General features: G+C 31.9%; 2 protein-coding genes and 1 long non-coding RNA gene across 7 annotated transcripts; 1 reads left to right on the top strand and 2 right to left on the bottom strand.

Moving 5' to 3' along the window:
- Positions 1-3,824: 3,824 nt before the first annotated feature.
- Positions 3,825-6,420, bottom strand: LOC125605966 (nitrate reductase [NADH] 1-like). The gene is made up of 4 exons (XM_048775311.1): positions 6,360-6,420; positions 6,149-6,289; positions 5,839-6,071; positions 3,825-5,324 (listed from the first exon to the last, which is right to left on the bottom strand). The coding sequence occupies exons 3-4, from the start codon at positions 5,839-5,841 to the stop codon at positions 3,999-4,001; spliced, it is 1,329 nt and encodes a 442-aa protein (XP_048631268.1). The 5' UTR covers positions 5,842-6,071; positions 6,149-6,289; positions 6,360-6,420; the 3' UTR covers positions 3,825-3,998.
- Positions 6,418-8,722, top strand: LOC125605968. Of its 5 annotated transcripts, none has more exons than XR_007337394.1 (7): positions 6,418-6,901; positions 7,101-7,297; positions 7,374-7,612; positions 7,725-7,773; positions 8,083-8,130; positions 8,221-8,350; positions 8,439-8,722. It is a non-coding gene; the product is annotated as an uncharacterized LOC125605968 (long non-coding RNA). The 5 variants fall into 5 exon arrangements; XR_007337395.1 differs by having other exon boundaries at positions 6,419-6,901; positions 7,388-7,612; XR_007337396.1 differs by having other exon boundaries at positions 6,560-6,901; positions 7,101-7,133; positions 7,226-7,612.
- A 2,644-nt stretch (positions 8,723-11,366) lies between these two features.
- LOC125605967 (nitrate reductase [NADH], clone PBNBR1412-like) lies at positions 11,367-12,913 on the bottom strand. Its single transcript, XM_048775312.1, has 2 exons — positions 12,214-12,913; positions 11,367-11,897 (listed from the first exon to the last, which is right to left on the bottom strand). Exons 1-2 carry the CDS (start codon positions 12,790-12,792, stop codon positions 11,514-11,516), a joined length of 963 nt encoding a protein of 320 aa, XP_048631269.1. The 5' UTR covers positions 12,793-12,913; the 3' UTR covers positions 11,367-11,513.
- Positions 12,914-21,877: the final 8,964 nt, after the last annotated feature.

The following is a 21,877-nucleotide window of genomic DNA, read 5'->3' as shown; positions in this document are numbered from 1 at the left end:
TATATGACGCCTTCATAAATCATGACCCTGGTCATCCTTGCGTTTGACTCTTAATAGCCATAAGGGACGCATTTGGTGAACTTAATCATCCTGTTCTGTTGGTAATAAAGTAAAGTAGTTAATAGTTTCATGAAACGACAAAACTAAGTTTCAAAATAGTAATTGACCCTAAAAAATATTATATATATATATATATATATATATATTAGATCATGAACATTTATGATAAGTCTCTATAAAAATATCAGTATGTAATTTTATAATTTTATTATATTTATTTTTTACAATGTTAGACCAATAAAAACTTGGCATATGTTATATGGGTCCTTTACAATTTTTAAAAAGTTTTTTTTTTCACTCATGATACTATTTTCACCTCTTTCGTTTTTTTTTCAATGCTTTATTCATAAAATATTATTTTAAACTTCCCATTAAACAAATTAAAGGCAAAAGCTTTAACTAAAGAGTAGCTAGCCTTCTAATTTATTTACTTTCGTATTTTTTTTTTTCTCAATGAGCTAAACTTAGCATATATATATACTCCTAATAAACATACCAAATACATTGAAAAAAAGAGCAAACTGGAAACTATGTTTTATTTATTTTTGTTTAGCATACAAAATATTAAATATTAAATTGACATTGTTTTATACAAGACTGCCAACTTTCATTGTTTAGCACTGATTAATGTTCAAGTAATAGTTAAGTCAGTTCTAGGAAGGACAACTAGTTCTTCAAATTTCAGACGTCATTTTCACAAGACCTAGGTAAGTCGAGACACAAGACATTTATGATTTAGAACTAATTAGAACTTAGATTATATCACGAACTTAGATTAAAGACAAACTACAAGAAGGGTGTTTCGTTTTGTATTATGATATTAGAGAGAGAGACTGGAGTAGACACTTGACCCTTGCGAGTACGAAACAACGTCCTTTTTGAAAAAACAAAGAGAGAAAAATATTCAGTAAGCGTCTCGCCGTCTCCGCAGTGGTCGGGACGTCCCTTGTTACACGAGGTCGCGGCTATACGTTTTATTTTGCCTACCTTCTTCGTTTCTTTCCTTTCCTTTCCTTTCCATTTTATTTTATCTTTCTTTATTTAGGAAGTTTCCTTCTCAGCTAATTAAAGCTCTAAAAAGGTAACTTGATATACTGATTTTTTTTCTTTGATATATTGATGCCCCTAAGCATTTGAAGAATTTTCATAAAATAAATGGTAGGAGAAATTTATAGTTTGGATCATCAAAGCGTTTAGAATATATATCGTATGAGATCGATGCGTTAGAATATAGTGTATGTAAATAATCGAAGACAAAAACGTAACGTATGTGTATTGTTTTCATTCTCCATTTCTCATTTACATTGCTGAGGCGATTCGAGACCGACATATATATTTTATTATACTTCTTTTTGGATATCGATTCGATTTTTGAGATACTTATGTTTAAAACGGTAAGTTGATATATAGACAAATTGCATATATTAGTCTATATGAGATTTTAAATTATGAGATTCAATAAGTATGTTTTCTCTGGAACCGACCATGCCGTTTTCAAAAAAAAAAAAATTATGAGTGTCCAATATGTTGTGAAGAAAAAGAATAGCATGCATGGCTCTGGAACTATATTATTAACAAGGACTTAAATATGTACACTACTACGCATACATTTATAAACTAAACTAGATTTTGATCCGAGTTTAGAAAGCGCAGATTTATTTTTAAAATTAATTAAAATTTTCTTACATAATTTCTATATAAGATAATGTATAGGTTTGAGTACATTTATCCGGATGCACTGAACCGTACCCAACTGAAAAAAAAATCAAAATTAAGTTGAATTTTATATATAACCAAGCATATCATATATCTTTGGAACCGAAAAATAGAAACCGAACTGAGAACCAAATGAGTACTTAAATTTTTGAAATACAAATTATATACCTACAAATATTAATTATATTCAATTTTTAAATATCCAAATATCCTAAAAATATTATTTATAAACCAAATTATGCAAAAAAAAATGACTCGAATATTTTTTTTCAAATAATTAATAGTTAATTATTTATCCTATATTTTTTTCAAACAACCTAAACTACCTGATTTAAAGCGTAAGATATTTTACATTTGTGAAAATTTAATAAAACGTATCATATGCATTGTTAGAATTTGTAAAGTAAATAAATATGTTCTATTTAAACCTGTTATTTTTTACTAACTCCATTTAAATTTCCAACCCGTTTAGACCATTTGATATTTTTTATGATAAGATTAATCATTTAGTTTATATATAAAAAATGTAAGATCAAATCTTAATAATTTATTGCATGAGATAATTGTCCTTTAAATTATGTAAAGTATTTATGTAGTTAGAGAAATATAAGGTAAGACCAAAAAAATAGTTAAATTTAATGAAATAGTCTAACAACCTTGTTTAAGTAGATTTTTTAGGACTCTTACCCTTTTAATAGTATAGACTAGATCTCGACCTGCGCAACCGCGCATGTTTTTATTTTCAATTATTTTTATATAATTTTTTCTCAATTCTAAATTGGTATATATTATAATATATATATGTATATCAAATTTTGAAACATAATAAGTTTACGGTATATTTTTTTATTGAATAGATTTTTTTTAAACTTTCACATGTATTTGTATCTTTTTCTATATATATATATATATTTGGATTATTATTTCATTATTATATATATTGTTTTATTTTCATATTCAAAGATATTGTAACATTTCACAAATTTAGAAAGTTTAAAACAAATTAAACTTTTCGCTTCATGGATTTATATTATCGAGTAAATAATTAAACATTTAGTTTTGTTTAATTTTTAAAATAAACTATATAGTTTTAAATTTGTTTCCATTGGTTTAATATAGTAAATAATAATCATTGTTAGATAATATGATTTTTGTTATTTAAAAGAAAATCTTTATAATTTTAAAAGTTAACATCGACAAATATTAAAATAATTAACATATGAAAGTATAGTATTACAACATTAAATTATATCTATTTAATTTATACTATCCATAAATTCAATGGATCATCTATTGTTTAAATCCAATTATTGATAGGCCAATAAAATTTTTTGATAAGCCCAAAATTTAAATAATAAGATTAGAGATTAAATGTAACATGACTTTTTAGTAATATGTCTATTAGATCAATTTTTTAAAAAATCACACATGAATCAAAATTGTGACTTATGTTTTAATATATAAGATTAGTAGGGTGTCTGACTCATAAACCTTTAAGTACTTACTATATTTACATGTAATTCAGTTTTGATACCGAGAAAATATTAAAAGTATTCAATTTCAAAATGACTAATGATTATCACTGTCCACTGAAGTAGTATATTCATGACATTAAGTCTTTAATCACGTTGATCATGTTTTCTGTTCTTAGCTAATATGAAAAGTATTTTATTACTCTCCTTATCAGCTGTTCTTGTATTAATGTAAAATGCATACAAACCACAAATCTTGTCGGGACAAACCGAAACTCCACTTTAGATCTTTTCACCTTTCTTGTATCGAAGAGACACTGTAACATAAAAGTGTATAGTTGCATTAAACGTGTTTTGTATGTTTTTTCTATCTTTTTCGTCACTGACATTAGAAAGCAACACAATCAATCACAAGTGGTAACTAATTTGGAACCCGGCATTAGAGTACAAAACGTTTATCAGGCGTGGTTGAATAAATAACACATGATATGATGTCTGAGCTACAACCACTTATTAGACGACCAGCATAGTAACTGTAACTCCATTTAAAGACAAGACACGAAAAGTTTTGAGTTACGTGATGCTTTCATCATTTATCATTATAAATACCATAATCATCAACAACAACATAAACGATAAATACAATACATTATACATTTTGGAATACAAACTCTAACAAAAGCACCCAAATAACAATGTATTTACAAAAGCAATAACTGTTATTGCTTGTATATAAAGTTTGAACCATTCTTAGAAGATCAGGAGATCTTCCTTCACGTTGTAACCCATCTTCTCAAGATTAGGCTGTAACGCAAACTGAATCATAGGAGGTGGTCCACACGCCAGCGCAAGCGATTCGCCTTCTAAACCTTCCGGGACGTGTTCTCTAAGCACATCTTCGGTTATAAACCCAGTGCTATAGTTCCAACCTTCTTTTGCGATTTCAACAACGTACCAAAGCTTTAGCCTCTCCTTATGCTTATTAGCCCATCCTTCTAGCTCTTCTCTAACAAGTATGTCATCCTCGGTTCGGTTTGCGTAAACCACATACATCTCGGTTTCGTCCTCTGGATCACTTAGTATAGATTGAATGACTTGGTAGATCGGAGTGATGCCTGTTCCTCCGGCTAGCATGGCTAGTTTCTTGGCAAACTTGGGTTTACCGTTGACCATGAAGTTGCCTTTGCCTTTGTACTCGATGTGCCCTAATGGACCTTTGATGTCTAAAACCGCACCGATTGATAACGAGTCTAAGTGTTGTGACATGAGCCCTCCGTTGGGGAATCTTGGATGAACGTCTTTGAAGTAAACTTTGACGACTAAGTCGATATGTCCAACGGCGTTGACCGTGCTGGTCGGAGTATAGGCTCTAAGACAAAGCTTATCGTTAATGTTGGCGCAAAGGAAGATGTGTTTCCCAACGGGTAGACCAAGCTGCTGATCTTCAGATGGTAATGCGAATCGAAACCTACGAACATCGTGAGAGATAGAAGTCTTCTCAATGAGTTTATCTGGGACTTTTTCACGTGGGTTGACCAATGCAATGTGCTTTGGAGGAGAAAGCTCTTTGATGGGAGCTAACAGAGGAGCTACGTTGGAGCCACCGTGGACGGAGACATTAGGGGAAGAGTCGTAGCCGGTGGTGATGAGCTCACCGATACGGTAATCTTCAAGAATCTTCTTGGCTTTGTCTGAATGAATAGCTTCAAACTCTTCGGTGCAATCAGTGCCTGCGTTGATGAGGATCGAATCAGTGCCTCCTGGGTGATCTTTCAAGAAACGTGTACAGTCGTAGACGTGGCCGTGAACAATGATCCATGCAGATTCGACTGAGTTGTGTTTTCTAACGTCGGAGATTGAGTACATCTTCGAGGAAGTGTTCATGAAAGGAGATGAAACTGATTTTTTCAAAGTAGGGTTTGACTCTGAGGATATCTCAAGTTGACGTTCCTTTGCCATCCACCCACCCGATTGGTTTCCGGGTCGGGTCGGGTGTTCGAATACAATCCCTATCTCTCCTCTGTGAGGCTTGCACACGTTGGTTCTGATCCTGAACCAGCAATTGTTCATCATTCCCTGATTAAATACCAGTCAACGTCAGTGTTGCTTTAGTCAAACATTATATAATAGTGTTGTTTTACTGAGATATGATAGTGTCTTGTAACAAAACTTTTTTGTTCTTGATTAATTAGCTGGATACCATGGACTTAAGACTTTTCAAAGTTTAATATATAATTGCCCGCATGAAGGGAAATGAATCAAATAATCACACTTACACCACTAAAATAAACTGTACAACATGATTAAAGAACTTTTCTTGGTTCCATGTTGATTACTGATTAGGGTTGTACTAAGATGGTAGGTAACTTTTGGCAAAAAAAAAAATTTTGGCAAAAAAAAAAAGATGGTAGGTAACACGTTTTTAAAATATCATCAACGATAGCACAGTAGTTCCAACTTTGTAGGACGAGGACAAATATAAATAACGGGATTAAATTAACTACTCTAGTTAATCAAATCATATATAAAGAATAAACTATTTTATCCTATAGTATAATAAAACAAATTAAGAGAGAGAGAGAGAGGTTACCATGAGGTTCCAGATGAGTTTATCAGGCTGGGTGTTGAAAGACTCGTCCCAGGCTCGAACCGCTACATCTTTGGCGCTAAGCAGATCAAGAACCTCAACGTCAAGTGACCAGAAACACCAACACCAGAATTTGCCATACTTGTTCGGCTTCTCTTGGTGGTCAAGCTCACACACACTCCACGTCTCTCCTCCGTCTAGAGTCACCTCCACTCTCGTTACATTCTTCCCTCCTCCTGTTTAAAACATCACCAAAAATATTTACTCAGAACTTTGAATCTTAATTTAATTACCATGGTAAAAAAACAATTACCAGAATAAGCATAGCCTCTTAATGTGTACGGCTTCTGAGTGGTAAATGCATTAATAGGCAGTATCTCCTCGTGACCAGGTGTTGTTATCACCGAGTTTATATTAAGCTCGTTGATTATATATTCTGGTTTGTACCACCAAGCTGCAACACAAGAAGGTAATCAGAAATTATTACCACGGTTAAAAGTGGGAAAAAGGTAAAAATAATTTACCTTCAGCATTTGCCAGCTCAGCATCGACAAGAGAAGGAAGAACTCTGTTGTCTTTGTAATCACAATACTAAAAGGAAAATAACTAGAGCAGGGAGAGTGTCCACGTCAGTAAATTTAATCAGTCAATCATATGTCTCTAATTTGCCACGTCATTCGCTCATCTCCCCAACACAGAATTGCCTCGACCTCTCCGCTTCGTCTTCTTCCAAAGCGACGGAAGCAAACCGCCATTGCATCACTTCTGATTCTCCTTCGCCTCCACATCTAAGTCTCATAAAGTTCATGTATTTATCGTAACCCAAACGACATGAATCTTTTCCCCTCCCCTCCCATCCCATCATCTCCACACTTATATATCTCCCTTCTTCCTGGCTTCTCATTCTCACCCTATTCAGGCAAACGAAATTTTCAGAGAAAAACGATGACCGAATGAAGAAATCAACCGGCTCTGTTCTAAAATGATATCGCTCATGTCCAGAGATACTCAGAGCTACTACAGTTTCAGTTAATCAATTTCTGGGAAGCGAGGAACACAACGAAAGGTAGCTTCCTAATTGGTCTGGATCTTCTTTTATAGATGATCATCTGTGAAATCATGTTCTAACCCGATAATTTTGTCCATTTTGTAATATTAGTTTCTTTCAATTTTTGTGAAGCTGCTTCATGTTCTTTCTCGATTCATTCTTCAATCAAAAGATGGGTCAATGTGTGTTTCTTTCTCTTCTTCTAATTGTCAATTAGGTTTGCCCACAGCTGTTGGAGTACTTTAGATATGTAAGATCGAGACTTTTGCTTTTCAATGATTGTGGTGAGTCTGGTGGCCGAGCCGCACAATTGCTATATGTAAAATCAGTTCTTCCTTACAGTATGATGCTCACCAACAAGTTATAATCATCAACACTCATTTGCTCTGTCCTCATGATTCAACATTGTCTATGGTAAGAGATTGCAGCATGTACAATGTTTCACTCTTATTCACTATCACTGCTGATGATTTGCATCTTTCTGAACAAGACTGTTTTTGACAGGTTTATAAGATTCTCCAGTAGAACGATGAAAACATTTCCAAGTTTGATGCTTTTGTTCTGTTTGTATCGTAAAAGCTGTTTCTTTCTTTCACATGATGGCTTATTTACTTAAAAGTTATTTGTTTGTGTAGCTAATGAGGGCTCCTTGATGGTGTTATAGTCTACTGAAATCTCAGTTGATTATATTAGTTTCTTTGAAGATTGCAGGATGCCTTCATGAAACCGGTAAGATTAAAATCAGTAATCTTATTAAAGCCTTGAAGCGATAGATTCAGTTTTATGTTTATAAATGAACAATCAATTTGAACTGTTTTTCCTGTGTTGTATGAATTTGCAGATCTAGATGCTGCCACTAAAGGGAACCGATACATCCACTCTTGCCTCAGGTACTTCTATAATGATCTTGATGTTAGTCTTATCTGAACAGAGAGAACACTGCCTATTTACCAAATAATTTTTCTTCATATGGCTCCTTAGCCTTGACGTCTACATTTCAAATGCATTCACATTTGTGATTTTGAACAAGTTCTTCTGTGGTACAATTAGTAGACTGAACGAGGAGATTAAAGGCTTTGTGAAATCTGGCTTCTTGGTTGTGTCCTTAATATGGTTCTGTGGTTCAATTAGTAGACTGAACGAGGAGATTAAGTTTTTTTTGCTAACCACCATTACATGACAATGTTTTCTATATATAGAGGAAGACAAGCGTTAGGATCACAAGCCAAAGATCCAAATCTGAGTCAGTCAGTGCATTTCTCTGCTTTATTTACCTTTAAGCATATACAAACTTCACCAAAAACTCTAATTTAAGGCACCTTTTCCTATCTACACAGATAATATGTCAGAGATCTAACCAGATTCAGACAAGGCCAGCCATAGTTTGGTTCTTGGCTCATGCTTGGAGGCAGCGCACAGGGGAACAACGAAAATAATTCTTTAACTGTACACTAGACAACATTCAAGGTATTTTCTCTGTATTAACCTCCAAAATGAAACTAACTCACCTCTGAAACTTTATCACTTACCGCCAGCCTCTTCTTACTTCTTTCAGATTTTTTTCGACAAAGAGGAATGTGTAGAGTAAGTGAGCAAATCTTAAATATGCCGAAGAGATTTTCAATGCAACCAACGTGAAGGATGTTGTGGTTTACAATGCAATGGTTGAGGTTGTTAGCCGATCAGTTGAAACTATATTTTGTGTGGTGAATAAGAGAATAAAAGGAAATATTTACAAAACTGATGATTAATAAACATTTTGTATTATTCAGTTCAAATACAGCGAGCTCGAATATATATGGTTCTGTGAAACCAACAAGTTATTAAAATGTTTGATGATTTGTGTGTTTGTGTTCCTGTTTTGTTGGTGCGTTTGTAGAGGTTCCTTTGTCGGTAACTAAGTGAACACAAAGTCACCCTTCAAGAACTTATCCATGGATCTTGAACTCATTCATTGAAAATTGGCATTCATGGCAAGAATACATGATTCCATACTCCAAGCAACGTGTCTGATAATAGAAACACCGTCGACACCCACAATCTGAAATCAATCGTTGAATGCATAAGCATCCTCAGTCCGTGAATAAGTCACTCCTGTTTTTATAATCCCAGAAAAACATGAGATTTTGTTTTGAGTTCTCAGTTTACAGTAACAAATTGTGATGTTTTATTTACCTAAACCGGCTTTTGGAAATCAATAAAAGAGCTAATCTATTCGCAAATGTCTTCATATAAAATATAATTGTTATAAATATATTTATAATCAATGAGATCTTTTTAGTCTACAATAATTTAAATTTTCAAATCATAATGACAAAATCAACATAATGTTTAAACAGAGAATACAATTAATAAATTTGGTTATACTAATATTATTATATTTTAATCAGCCAATAAAGAAGAGTTATTCTGCCACGTTCCTACTGCTTCGTAGATCAAAGAAAACAAATGGGCCTTTCTTTTTTATCCCATTGAAACCCATATCCTGATCCAGAATTGATCTCAACTAAAACTCTATCGTTCATCGCCAAACACTCTTCATCTTCCTCGCTCCTATCTGCGTAACCCATCCGTTGCAGCCTGTTCCGATTCTCCCTAACTTCGGCATCCAACTTTATAACGTCATAAAGTCTCATTAGTCTCATTAGTGACAGAAGAAATCAATAACCGAGGTGATCTTACAATCAACAACCGAAGAGATTTTACCACTATATGAAGAACTTGAGGAGGAAACAGAGGCCAATGAAACTGAAGGTGAGTTTACTGACGACATTGGAAATTATACGGAGGAGCTAGAAAACAATATATTTCAGTTTATAAATACTATTGGGTTAATCTTAATTTTGATATGCATATATATTGTATAATCCATATAATCAAATATTTATATCAACATAAATTAATATAAAAGCTTAAGAAAATTTGGCGATAATATAAATATGATATTTTTCTTAAGAAAATTTGTATATCTTAGTTTTATTTTTCTTACTTATCTTTTTTTGCTATTTTATAGTGTGTTCTATTATAAGTAATATATATTAACCAGTTATGTAATGTTAGAACCAAAACCTTCGTGATACTAATATTAGTGAGTTTTGTTTGTTGTGAAGCTTAAGTTAGAAATTCCTTCTTTATTATTACTAGATGTTCCTATTTTCATATAGTTTGCAAACATGTTGTATTACTTCAGTCATTATTTAAATTTTGTGACCTGGTTATATGTGTGTGTTATGCAGAACAATGGTCACTTGCTAGGAAGGTGATTAGATATTTGATAACTGTAAATTTATGGTCAGTTGTGATAAAGTGTCTGGGATCAGACATGTGCGGTGCGGGAGAGGAATTGTAATTTGTAAATAAGTTGCAGGAATTTCAGAGGGAGAAACACTCATATTTGCTTAACTTATTTGTTAGTTTTTATTAAAATAAGAATTTTTAGAGACTTACAAATCTTATGTTGGAAAAACTATTGCACCTATCATATTAATGATTATATAAGGCACTATTTTAGGTTTCGTCTTTCTTTATTTATGTGAAGTTACATTGGTATACCTTAAATTATCTACATCTTTTATTCGCTTTTACTTGCAGCTGAGATTTAGGTAAAGATTTCGAAAGAGATGACAGATTGGATTTAGATGACAGACTATTGTCCTGAATTAAAGCAGCCAACTGTTTTTTAATCGGTTTAGTGATGAGTTAAAAGCATTTTATAAAGCCATTGATAAAACACTACACTTGCATGGTTAACGTGTTGGATGAAGTATATCTATTGGAGAAAGCCAGAACAATGATAAAGCAGATATATAACAGTGGAAGAAGCCACTATTATATGGAGCTCTTTTCTTTCTACGTGCAGGAAACCTGGTGATGTTGAGATGGCTGAAGGAGTAGTAAAATGTTTGATAAAGCGGATCTAGATGAAACGTGTGCTTATGTGCACATTATCTAATGCACATAAGAACCGGAATTTCCAGTAGTGAGCATGAATGTCGATTAAAAGACATAAATTGTCAATCATTTTTGAAACATCAACAACATTATTTTGATTTTCTTAAGGAAAACATACAAATAGCTATTAGAGAATATTATTATATTTTAATTTTTTATATTTTGTTTTGTTGGATGGAAACAAATGTATTTGACATAATTTCAGGATTCTTTTGATATACATCACTTTAAAATATCAATTGTTCTTCATTTCATTACTGCCTTAACACTTAATAACACATTCATATAAGTTTTCTTATCACCAAATAATAAATAATCAATATTAAAAATTTAAAATATATATTGGTTGATTTTAACGTTAAGAATGTTTAGATTATATGTTAATTTAACCATATGTTCATAAACTCAAATAAATAAGATAAAATAATAATTGAATGTGAACTAATTTTTCATTTATTTTGGTTACCAACTTATATGTATTTTGATATTGAAAAAAATGAGTTTTCATAATTTTAAAATTTTAGTCACCAAATACAATACGAAAATTGCAAATTTATTTGATAATTCATACAGGATATTCAGTCTAAGTATAAAATATGTAGTCAAATACAAACTCTATTATAAACTAAATAAAACTAAAATATAGAGGAAAAATCCGGGCGTAGCCCGGAAAAAATTTCTAGTGATAGTAACTGTCGGATTCTTGAGGCGTGACGATGATACGTTTCAACCACTTCACCATCCTCCCGCCAATGAAACCGGGTACTATGATCCGAACCGGGAACCCGTGATCCGGCGTGAGAAGCTCACCGTTCTGCATGTACGCTAATATGATGTCTCTCGCAGGATCCATGGCCATCTCTTTCTTGATGCTTGTTCCGTATTTAGACCCGCCGCCTCCGGGAAGATCCTCTGCTCCTTCGAAGCAGACGTTGAGAGCTCCGCCTCTCCTGCTGTAGACACCGCATCGGCGGAGGATCTCGCTGAGAGGAACACCTTTCCAAAGAGAGGTGGAGACTCCGGCGGAGCCCCAGTTGAATCCTATCGTCTGCTTCACCATGTTCTGTTGAAACATTTCAATGTTAGGGGCCCATTTTAAAACTATGAACTTTATTTTTTTTTTAGCCAAAAACTATGAACTTTATATATACACTTTTTGTAGAGTGGTCTACAAATAATAATTAATGTAAAATAAAATAAACAAATTCTGTGTATGAAATAAATAAACATATTAGATGAATTTTATATATTGTTATGGTTTATATATAGATAAATTCTATGTTAATAAAATTAAGATTTTTAAATAAAAAAATTCATTTGAAAATTAGAAAATATTTTATTTTGAATATTAAATAATAGGGCTCCTAATCTTTTAGGACCTGTTCTTTGCGGCGGTTTCCGGCGCAGACTAGAGTGACCGGGTACTCACGGCTAGGAAACTCAGAGATTAGCTGTTCCATGGTGAGTATCACCGGACGTTTGACAAGTCCGGTGACTTCGATGGTCCATTCGGACCAGTCGGCTTTTGGGACAGGTCCGTGGTTACGGACGTAGTGGAGAGGAACGGGAGTGATGAAGCCGTGGTGCATAAGGCGAGGGAGAGGAGCTTCAGCGTTAAAGGGGTGTTTTCCGGTGAGACGCACCATAGAGGAGTTACGGTGGATCCAGTTATCAGCCGTGGATTCGTCTCGGGAGTCTAGAATCGACGGCTCTAAATCGCTGTTGGATTTGTGAACCATTGTCATGTAGTATGAGACGTTACGGTTGTGGCTCTCGTCCTCGTCGTCGCTTGAGTCGTAACCGTCGGTGTTCTCGTTTTCTCTGACGACGGTTTGAACGTTTTGGTGACGGTGGCTGTCGAATGAGCGAGAAGGAACGGGAGGAGGTTTGAAGGAGATACCGGCGTTCATGGCGGAGGTGAGGCTGGGATAGTGGCGGTTGTCGACGGAGGTGGCCATGGAGAAGCTATTTAATCGTCGAGAAGAATGATTTGTATTTTTTTCTCTGAGATTTGTTTTCTTTACTTATTTTTTTGTTTATGTATAATATGGCGTTAGGGCTGTATTTATAGGCCGTTAAAGAGATGAATAAAAATAAAATAATGAAAAATATGAGTGATGAGAGATTGAGAAATGTGAGTGTGTTTGTGGGAGTTAGAGGGACCCACCTTCCTAGATCCTATGCTTTGAGTTTTTTTATCAACTATCAAAACAATTAATTAGTTTGATGGCAAAAAAAAAAACAATTAATTAGTTCTTACTTTTTTTTTTTGGTAAAAATTACGGGTTCTTGCTTCCTAAGTGGTAGTCTCTACATAGAGTCTCTTCACAAAAATAATAATAAACCATAACAAAGCAGGATATAGATTGAAAAGATATTTAGTAGGTTCTTAGTTTTTTTCAGTTAAAAGTTAAGAGACCGTTTCTTATATTCCGTTAAGAACTTCATCCTAAGAACCCACAATAATCATGCTCTAAAAAACGGATGTTGGTAAAGAAACGTTGCAGACGTGGGAAGAGATAATTTCTACAGGTGTCTTTCTCCTAATAGTGTGACTATTTTTGGTTATTAAACTTTAAGCAGATAAATGTATTGTGTTATTTGACCAAAAAAAAATGTATTGTGTCAAAATATTAATACACATGCATAAAGAACTGTCGAGACTTTAGCGATGCTGATGCTCTTAACAAAACATTTTTTTAATTAAATTTTATATTGATTAATTAAAAAATAAATTGGCATTACAAGGATTATTTGAGAACTAACTAAAACTCAGAAAACGTTATAAATCCTATCCTCCAACATTCTCATCTTGTGTAAACCTCCAGCCATCGTTGAAGAAGCCCTTCCAGTTTATGACTTCCCGTATACTTCAGTGATAGTATCCTATTACGGATGAGTTTGTCAATGCGCCGAATCATTGTCTCAGTGGTAAGCCATGCTCCCTGGTGTCGTCTCGAATTCCTTTCTCTCCAAATAAAATATATAGTAGTTTGAAAGACTAGCTCCAACAGGATAACATCCAACTTATTTCGCCTTACTCACAGCGTGGTCCAGTCCAGTGATGCTGAATTACCCAATAAATTGGCCGTTAATGTAATCCATATAGTAAATGTGACAAGAAAGGCATAGTACAAATGATCCATTTTTTCATCCCTATCACCACAAAAATGCATCCTTGAGTGATCTCCCATTGCCTCATTCGAACACATGTAGATAACTTGTCTTTGAAAACCAACTGCCTGTTGTGGTACACCCTAAGAAAACCAAACAAGATGATGCCAAGGAACTTCTTGCTTCCTGACCCTGATCTGATCCCTCGTTCTCTTAGTAGAGAAGTGATCCTTAAAGTCATCATCTCCATGTCTCCACAACATAATATCCCTTCCTGTGTTTTAAATTGGCTTCATCGCATTTTCAATCTCCTCATATACATTGTCATAGACCCTCCCACTTTGTCTCCTAATGTTCGAACCCCCATTTGTTCGAGCTTTAGAGAGCAAAACATGTTTAGGAATCCCAAGATACATCGATCCCAAGTTTCATGTTTTATCAATAAGGCGACTTGTGCCTAGCCAATTATCATACCAGAAATAAGTTGATTTTCCACTGCAAACATCACAACGCAAGAAATCATACACCATTACCCTTAGTTTCAGCAGTTTTCGCCATTGCCAAGATCCCCTATTCGAATCCTTAACCTCCCAGAAAGATCCTTTCTTCATTAACACCATTCGCAAAAACATTTTTGTTTCTTGGGATATAAGATAATGCTGAAACTCTCCATGCTCTTAAGTTATAGATGAAAAGCTAGTTTTAAAGTAAATACCGGCTAATCAACTAAGTTTTCAATCACATCCAAAAATCCATCTTAATATGAATTGCATGGATTTGTAATTCTCTCAAATACAACATCGCCCATATCAATTTTTCTATCTCCATTTGTAAAGGCGAAAGGCTTCTATATAATCATAAGTTGTCAATCATAATCTAAACCATTCAACATCTATATTATCTGCATGGCTCCATCCTAGTACATTGACTAAACCATAATTGATTCATGAGCATTAATTTGGCAGATCGATATTTAGAATTCTCTAGTTCAACTAGTTCACTTGTTCTTCAAATTCTTACTTTTTTCAAGTACGATTTTCTCCAACATTCCATTTTGAAGCAAGTTGAAATGAAACAACCGAAAATTATCTTTTACCTTCTACATATACCAAATGATCAAACAATATATTTATATATCAATTTGTGGTTCTATAAATTCCACGTATTTTTCCTAAGCTTTGGTCTTTAAGACACTTATTATTCGTTTTGTATTTATTCGTAATGCTATTTTAGTATTAGGCCCGAATAACGGACGAGGCTATCAGCCTGTCAAAGACTTTTTGGCTATTTACAATCTTTAAAATCAACATTTAACTACTCAAACTTTTATGTCCTTATTAATTTTAAAGTCTTCACAATCTGTCGTTAATACTCCCTCTGTTTTTATATGACGTTTGGAGTTGAACACACAATTTGTCGTTAATATATTTTTTAAATAAAATATTATTAATTATCTAATTAACTATATTTCAAATAATAATAAAAATAATTTTCAGAATATAAGAAATTAAACTATTACATAAAAATTAATAACTTTTACATTAAAAAGTGAAAACGACATGTAATTTGAAACAAATTTTTTTCTTTCAAAAACGTCATTTTGAAAACAGAGGGAGTAGAATACACTGTGAATATCCATTTCCTTTATCAACGAGAAGTGTCGAAATGTTTACTGGTATTTGATTATAATTAAGTTAGCTAGATATATTATAATCCATTGTAAAAATTAACAAAACTAATCGCTGTTTCCAGCGGATTGTGTTTGCCGCAAAAGAGCTGTAAATGAGTAGAAAAAACAAACTTATGATGAATGATTATATTATTTTAAGTTACAAAAAATGATTATATTATTGTACCGTTTTACCTAAACTAAAAGACAAAAGAAAAAATATTAAATCTAAATAGCTAAAAATCGTTAAGTCCAAATTGTATTAATCAACTATCAATATGAACTAAGATTCATGGTGTCGGAATTGTTTGTGGCAATATTGAATTTTGATGTCAGTATACTTGAACCCATGAATGTCATTTAATCGCAACTAATTACACAGAATGTACAGAACCATGTTCAGGCATAACTAAATGTAGATTTTATTTTACTTTTTTTTTGCTGTTGCTGCACTCCAGTTTTAAAGTTGGGAAAGTTAAGAGACCCTAATTTGGTATATATATATATTTATAGGATTTTTATTAATTAAATTTTTTGACTAAACATGATTCGTAAAAAAAACGCTCAACTAAAAATTATGTGAAATAAACATTCATTTTTGATTTTGTTAACATATGTTACCTTCCATCTAAAAAACCGTGACGGATGGTGACATGCGTTAATGGTTTATAAGTTGAAGATTTATAATGTTGAAAAATTTGTTAAGAGTTTTCTTTACGATTTAAAAATAGTTGAGGGGTTTTATCACTTAAAGTCATTAAATGTTTTAAAATATTTATTATCATTTATATATTATTTTAGATTGATATAAGCCTTAAAAACTAATTTATAAATTTTAATACATTACTTTATAACCGATTTATAAAGATTGATAAATATTTTAGCACTTTACATATGGTTAATACGGTTTCACAATGATTTTATATGTTTTTACAATTTCTGCTACTTGTTAGAATAAAATAATCTAGCATTATTCATGATACTACTGAAACATAAAGTAATACAATAAATCAAGAACAATATATCAAATATTTATTGATCAAGAAAACAAAAATATAACGCATTTGTTTAGAAATCAATGAGAATAAAAAATAATCAAGATATTATTTTTGGGGGATAGGAGAAAGTATGAGCCAACGAAAATCATGAAAATAGAAAAAAATGCGTCATATTCTAAATAGAAAGATTGATTTCATGGATGAATTATCTTCGACAATATTTAATTTTATTGAAGTTATAATAAGTTGTAAGTAGTGTTGAAATTTATTAATTTAGGATGTATAAATTAATTTTAAAATAAATTAATGCATTAAAATTTATAAATTAGTTTTAAAGGCTTATAAATCAATCTAAAACAATGTACAAATGATGATAAATATTTTAATAACATTTAATGACTTTTAGTGAAAAAATGCCTCAACTATTTTTGAATCGTAGAAAAAATACCTCAACTAAGTTTTCAACATTATAAACCTTCAACTTATAAACGTTAACGTATGTCATCCTCCGTCATGGTTTTTTAGACGGATGATAACATATGTTAACGAAATTAAAGTTGAAGGTTTATTTCACAGAATTTTTAGTTGTTTTTTTTTTACGATTCATCTTTAGTTGAGAGGTTTAATTACTAAAAACTCATATTTATGTATGAAACTTCTGAGAAGTAGTTCATGTGATAACAAAAATATTGCACCTATAAATAATATATATACACATTTATATAAATTATTTCAACATTCAAAAATAGATTACAAACAATAGTCGATACTTACTGGCAAGATAAACCCTTCCCCTTTTCTGAACTGAGATAAACCTTCCCTTGAAGCTACAAAAGTGGTCCCATTGTATTAACAATGCTAAGCTATATTTTGCTTCCTCAGTCACTACTTTCTTGCAAGACAGTGTTCTATCTAACTATGAGCTATTAACCAATAACATATTATTATTTTATAAGATAACCAAGAACATATTCATATCTCTGTATATGTATAGATAATAAGAAAAATGAAAAATCATATAAGAAACTTTCTTTATTTGTTTTTTTTTTGTTGAAACAAGAAACTTCTATTTATCTGGCATTTAATATACATACTGAATAATATTTTTATACAAAACGTCAATCGTGGTTCGTGGATACAATAAAAAACAACATTTGGAGACATTTGAATTAACAATCGAATTACTACAATGTTCTTTTTTATCCACGTGTTACCACAGTTTATTTTCAATATGCACAAGTTGTATATAGAAATAACAATAGGTAGCTAGTTATATTCTATATGTTAGTATATGACGACGAAGAACTTCTCGTTCATACTAATTTATATGATGCGACTACAATAAATGACAAAAAACAACACGTAAACTCGCTAATATCTTGGGTCAAGATCTTGTGCGTTGATGAATGAAAGATTAAATTGCATCATGGGTGGCTATATATTACATAAAGGGGTACTAATCTTGACTTCAATTTTCTTAAATCAACGTCAAAACGTCCGTGTAAATTATATAAGAAAATGGAGAATGAGAATCCGGTGGGTAGCTATGAGCATTTTGTTGACTTGTATATTAGAGAAGAAAATATATTAATTAAATCTAGAAAGTAAAAATCTCAAAGTTTTTTTATGGATTACATGACTACTAGGAAGATAAAGCGCAATTAAGTATAAACTAAACAGAGATTATGTTTTAGAAAAGAGATTATAGAGAAGACTTTGGAGGCTAAGTGGCGCATGGGATCACCAACGGCCAAACATGCAAATACACGAACGGGGCAACCATAAAAAGGGACGGGTCATAAAAAGGGATACGCATAGTTTATCAATCAATTTGTTTGCTGTTACAAAAAAAAAAAACTACCCTATTCACATACGTATTAAATCGAAATTTCTTATTTCTTTATTAAATTGAAACTTAGAATGCAGATATTTAAACTAGTGGCCAATAACAAGAAAACACATTTTTGTCAATTCTAAACTATGTTAACATACTCGAAACATAGCCGCAATTGCGCGTGCACACACAAACACAAATGATCCATATGATATGATGAACCACAAATCGTTATATAATTTCATAACATCATATTTTTTTCTGTTAACAAAAAAAAACATTTTGTTAAGGCTATCGGACAGAGAAACGTTCACTACACACATGAAAAAGTTTCTGCGATGTAAGAAAATTTTTCATCTCTTTACTATTCAACATATTCCGAATGGATAAAACATAATGACGGATAAGCTGACACGAGGTGTTAAGAATCAGCCTTCTGCTATAGTTTATGTTGACTCAATTCTCTCAAAGTGGCTCTTGGATCAGAAATCACATTAATTTAGTTTTAGCTTTTTGTTGTAAAAAAAAGAAAAAAAAAACATTTTAATCTTTTCACACAATATCACAACATAGCATAGCATTTTTTATTATTTTTATTGACGTCGGCAACATAGGTTAGCGCCACCATACAAGATTTTAGGTTTGGGTAATAATAACCACTAAATGATATGGAGGTCGGCTCACTGCACATTTAATCTCAAATCGATGTTGTACGATTTTGATGGGTTACACTTACATTCCACTGGCAATATATTGATGTTTGGGGTACCATTTAGGATTATTTTTGAAATGAATTTAACTACTGACAAAAATAAGAAATGTGGTGTATATATTGAAAAAGAGGAGGCGATTGGGGGAGCTCGATGCGGTTAGGTAGATAGATCATAGACATCGACCCTTTCGTGACCTTTTGAGCCACTTTCACTGCGTTCACATTTATTGATTTTCTGTTTAATTTTTGTATATGAGAAACAATCATATTAATGTGTACAATGTAATAGTCCATCCATTTCAGAAAAATGCCGTTTTGACATTTTCAAAAAGATTAAAAAAATTGATTTGAATTCATTTATGTTTTTATTAATTACACATATCTAACCAGTAGTATTTTGAGATAAATAAAATTATTTATAAAATTAATATATTTTAAAATTAATATTAAGTTTAAAATAAGTATAAATTGCATTGAAATTTTAAAATTACATTATTTGTCTAACAAGAACAAAATGTCATTTTTTTATAAAACCGAAAGAAAATATATTTTCAAACCATATGTACTGTACTATATAAGAATGCAACTCTAGGTAAGAAAAAACAAAGATGTATGTAATTATCTTGTAATTTAAGGAAATCATAATTGAGAAAAAAACAATATACTTTTGGAAAAAGTAATTTACGTTTACATGATATTGTCGATAATTGAACCCAAATAGTAAGAGATCAAGGATTTAAGTTTTAGCATTTTATTCAAACAAAACTATGATATATTCATGTTCTGAAACCTTAATTCGAAATGAAACTAATCCATTTTTGTGAATTGAGTCGTATTTCTCTTGTACACATATCGATATATACGTGTGTTTAAATTGACTTACCGTCAAACATAATTATCCTGAAGATTATGAGTTCATTTAGAAAATATCATAATTTTAACCCCCATGTTGTTTGGCTGAAAGAAGCACTTTTGATTTCATAAAACGTATATAACCCGTGTAACGAGACAATTATCTTTCCACTTCGTTTATTATATCCCAATTGGTGCTCATACCACAGGATAATATAATGCACCACTTGACACCAAACACATAGAGGGCTATCTATTTTTCTCATATGATATTTGCCATATTGGTAGAATTGGACACTTTTACTGTTTATAGTCAAATTCAGTTTATTTTTGTTTTAAAACGTGCCATTAGAAAGTTGGACGTATGTTGTATTGAGTTTGTAAGTTGGTAAACTCCGTGAGTATATTCATTAGTAATGAGAGGAATATATAGGATACAATAGAAGGGTCTAGAGAGTATCTAAGTGTATCACAAAGATATTTACATATCTATCGTATCTAATCATATATTCTAACACTCCCCCGCAGTCGAAGCGTCAGTTGGAGTAACGGTGAGACTGGTTCTGAACTCGATGAACAGAGGTGAGTGGAGGCCTTTTGTGAAAATGTCAGCAAACTGTTGTGAGGATGGTACGTGTAGAACCCGGACATGACCAAGGGCAACTTTTTCCCTGACAAAATGAATGTCAATTTCAACATGTTTGGTTCTTTGGTGTTTCACCGGGTGAGAGGAGAGGTATATGGCGCTGACATTATCACAGTAAACGACGGTTGCACGAGTGACGTGCGGAATGATGTCAAGCGCAGAAGCTGAATATCGTGGTGTAGCCAATGCAGTTGCAGAAACGACTTGGTTGCGCAACCATTTTTTGACTCAAACTCTACTGTTTCTTCTCCGTTTGAGATCGTTCACTCTGACATTTGGACATCTCCAGTTTCCAGTATTAGTGGGATGAAATACTATCTTATTTTTCTTGATCATTATACTCATTTTCTTTGGGTCTATCCCCTTCATCGGAAAAGTGATACTTTTGGCAAATACCTTCATTTTTCTAGCTATGTGCAGACTCGGATCACTCAACTCCGATGTGATAGCTCTGATACCATGTAAGTTGGTAAACTCCGTGAGTATATTCATTAGTAATGAGAGGAATATATAGGATACAATAGAAGGGTCTAGAGAGTATCTAAGTGTATCACAAAGATATTTACATATCTATCGTATCTAATCATATATTCTAACAGAGTTAACGTCAAAATTTTGAATTAACTCGGAGCTAAGCTCAAACCGAAACTAAGTTTGCAAGAATATAAATTAGATGTTATATTATACATTAATTATATCAAATAAAAAATGAAGATAAAATTTAATAACTTAAATTTTAATAATATACTAAGTGATTTTCCCGTGCTCATGCACGAATATAAATAATTCTAAATTAAATATATTATAATAATTTATTGCTACTTACTTTTAATATTAAATTAATTTATAATTTATATGCATTATTTATATTAATAATATTATATTACTTTAATTTTTATATATGTTATATATAATTGTTTTGTTGATTTCTAGTCGATTTAGTTATAATTTGGGTAAATTAGATTGCATATATGAATTCAACTGTAATATTTTTTATTTATATATAAAATTTTTGATTAATTTCTTATTTGTATTTAGGTGGTTGTTATCTTAGATATGTAAATATATTTTATGAAGATTACGTATAATTTAAGATATATTGTGCTTAGAATAAAAAAAGAACAAAGTATCTGATTCCAAATTACATAAATTAATATAACGAAACGATAATATTCTGAAGTTTCATGCATATATATAAATTTTACAAAAGAACTAAAT

Source organism: Brassica napus, unplaced genomic scaffold (assembly GCF_020379485.1).
Source record: "Brassica napus cultivar Da-Ae unplaced genomic scaffold, Da-Ae ScsIHWf_813;HRSCAF=1163, whole genome shotgun sequence".
Lineage (NCBI taxonomy): Eukaryota > Viridiplantae > Streptophyta > Magnoliopsida > Brassicales > Brassicaceae > Brassica > Brassica napus.
This window is presented reverse-complemented; position numbering and strand designations above follow the sequence as displayed.

Excerpts from the sequence above, each read along its gene's own strand:
- LOC125605967 (XM_048775312.1), bottom strand. The coding sequence starts at position 12,792 with ATGGCCACCTCCGTCGACAACCGCCACTATCCCAGCCTCACCTCCGCC. Across the intron at positions 11,898-12,213 it reads GAAACCGCCGCAAAGAACAG|AACATGGTGAAGCAGACGAT; the intron begins GTCCTAAAAGAT and ends ATGTTTCAACAG.